This window comes from Pterocles gutturalis, unplaced genomic scaffold (genome assembly GCF_000699245.1).
Source record: "Pterocles gutturalis isolate BGI_N339 unplaced genomic scaffold, ASM69924v1 scaffold28404, whole genome shotgun sequence".
Lineage (NCBI taxonomy): Eukaryota > Metazoa > Chordata > Aves > Pterocliformes > Pteroclidae > Pterocles > Pterocles gutturalis.
Window position 1 is genome coordinate 4924 of NW_010136842.1, and position 913 is coordinate 5836.

The window sequence follows — 913 nt, forward strand, 5'->3', positions numbered from 1 at the left end:
GGGAAAAAGGGAAAAAAAGGGAAAAAGGGAAAAAATGGGAAAAAAAAGGGAAAAAGGGAAAGGTGAAAAGAAGAGAAGAAGAAGAGAAGAAGAAGGAGGAGAAGGAGAAGAAGAAGGAGAAAAGAAAATTTAAAACAAACCAAAAAACCCTCAAACCCCCCCAAAAAGCCTAAAGAAGAAAGCGGGCTGGGTGTGAGCGCTTACCAGGCCTGGAGGGCACAGATGGGGTCGATCTCGGTGACGTAGACGATGGAGCCCATGGCCTTCAGCGCGGCACAGCAGCCCTTGCCCACCTGGGGAGGAAGAGGAGGAGTGAGCCGCCGAAGGCTCGGAGCCGCCGGGGGATGGTCCGGGGGACGCACCAGCTCCGAGCGTCTCTTCCACAGCCCCAGGGGCTTTTTGCAGCCCTCTGAGCAACTCTGGTTGCAAATATTCAATTTTGGGGCTGAAATTCCTGGATTTGGAGAAATCTAGGACTTCATTTAGGCCCAGCTGAGCTAGGAGGGGTACGAAAAAATACACACGTGCTGCTGGTGCCGGTCCAGGGGGTTTTCCCACCCAAACATCCCGGTGTCTAGAAAGCGCCGTGATACCGAGGATTACGCTGATCACAGGGAAGGTTTAAGAGTCTCGTGTAACCTTTGCTCTGTTTTGGAAGCTTTAATGGTTTAATCTCCGAGGGTTAACGAGCTTTAACCTCTCCCCGGACGCTGCCGCTCACGGGGGAATTCGGGGGAACCCTGAACTGACCCAGGTTTCCCCCAAAGTGCAATTGCAGGTGAGAAATTTGCCCAATTTCAGCTCTTTGGAAAAAAAATAATGAATTTATCATGACCATGCACAGCACATCTGCAGAACCCAGCCTCGGAATATTTTAATATTTTAATATTATATTAAATAGAATATAATCTAT

The 913-nt window shown here is 49.2% G+C and overlaps 1 protein-coding gene across 1 annotated transcript in view; it reads right to left on the reverse strand.

The window, feature by feature from the left end:
- LOC104468352 (putative adenosylhomocysteinase 3) overlaps window positions 1–293 on the reverse strand; it is a gene marked incomplete at both ends in the record, with an annotated part of 5128 nt that extends 4835 nt beyond the window's left edge. The window contains one exon of the mRNA XM_010082454.1: window positions 205–293. Within this exon, the coding sequence (XP_010080756.1) occupies window positions 205–293 (89 nt within the window). The remainder of the gene's footprint in view (window positions 1–204) is intronic.
- Window positions 294–913: the final 620 nt, after the last annotated feature.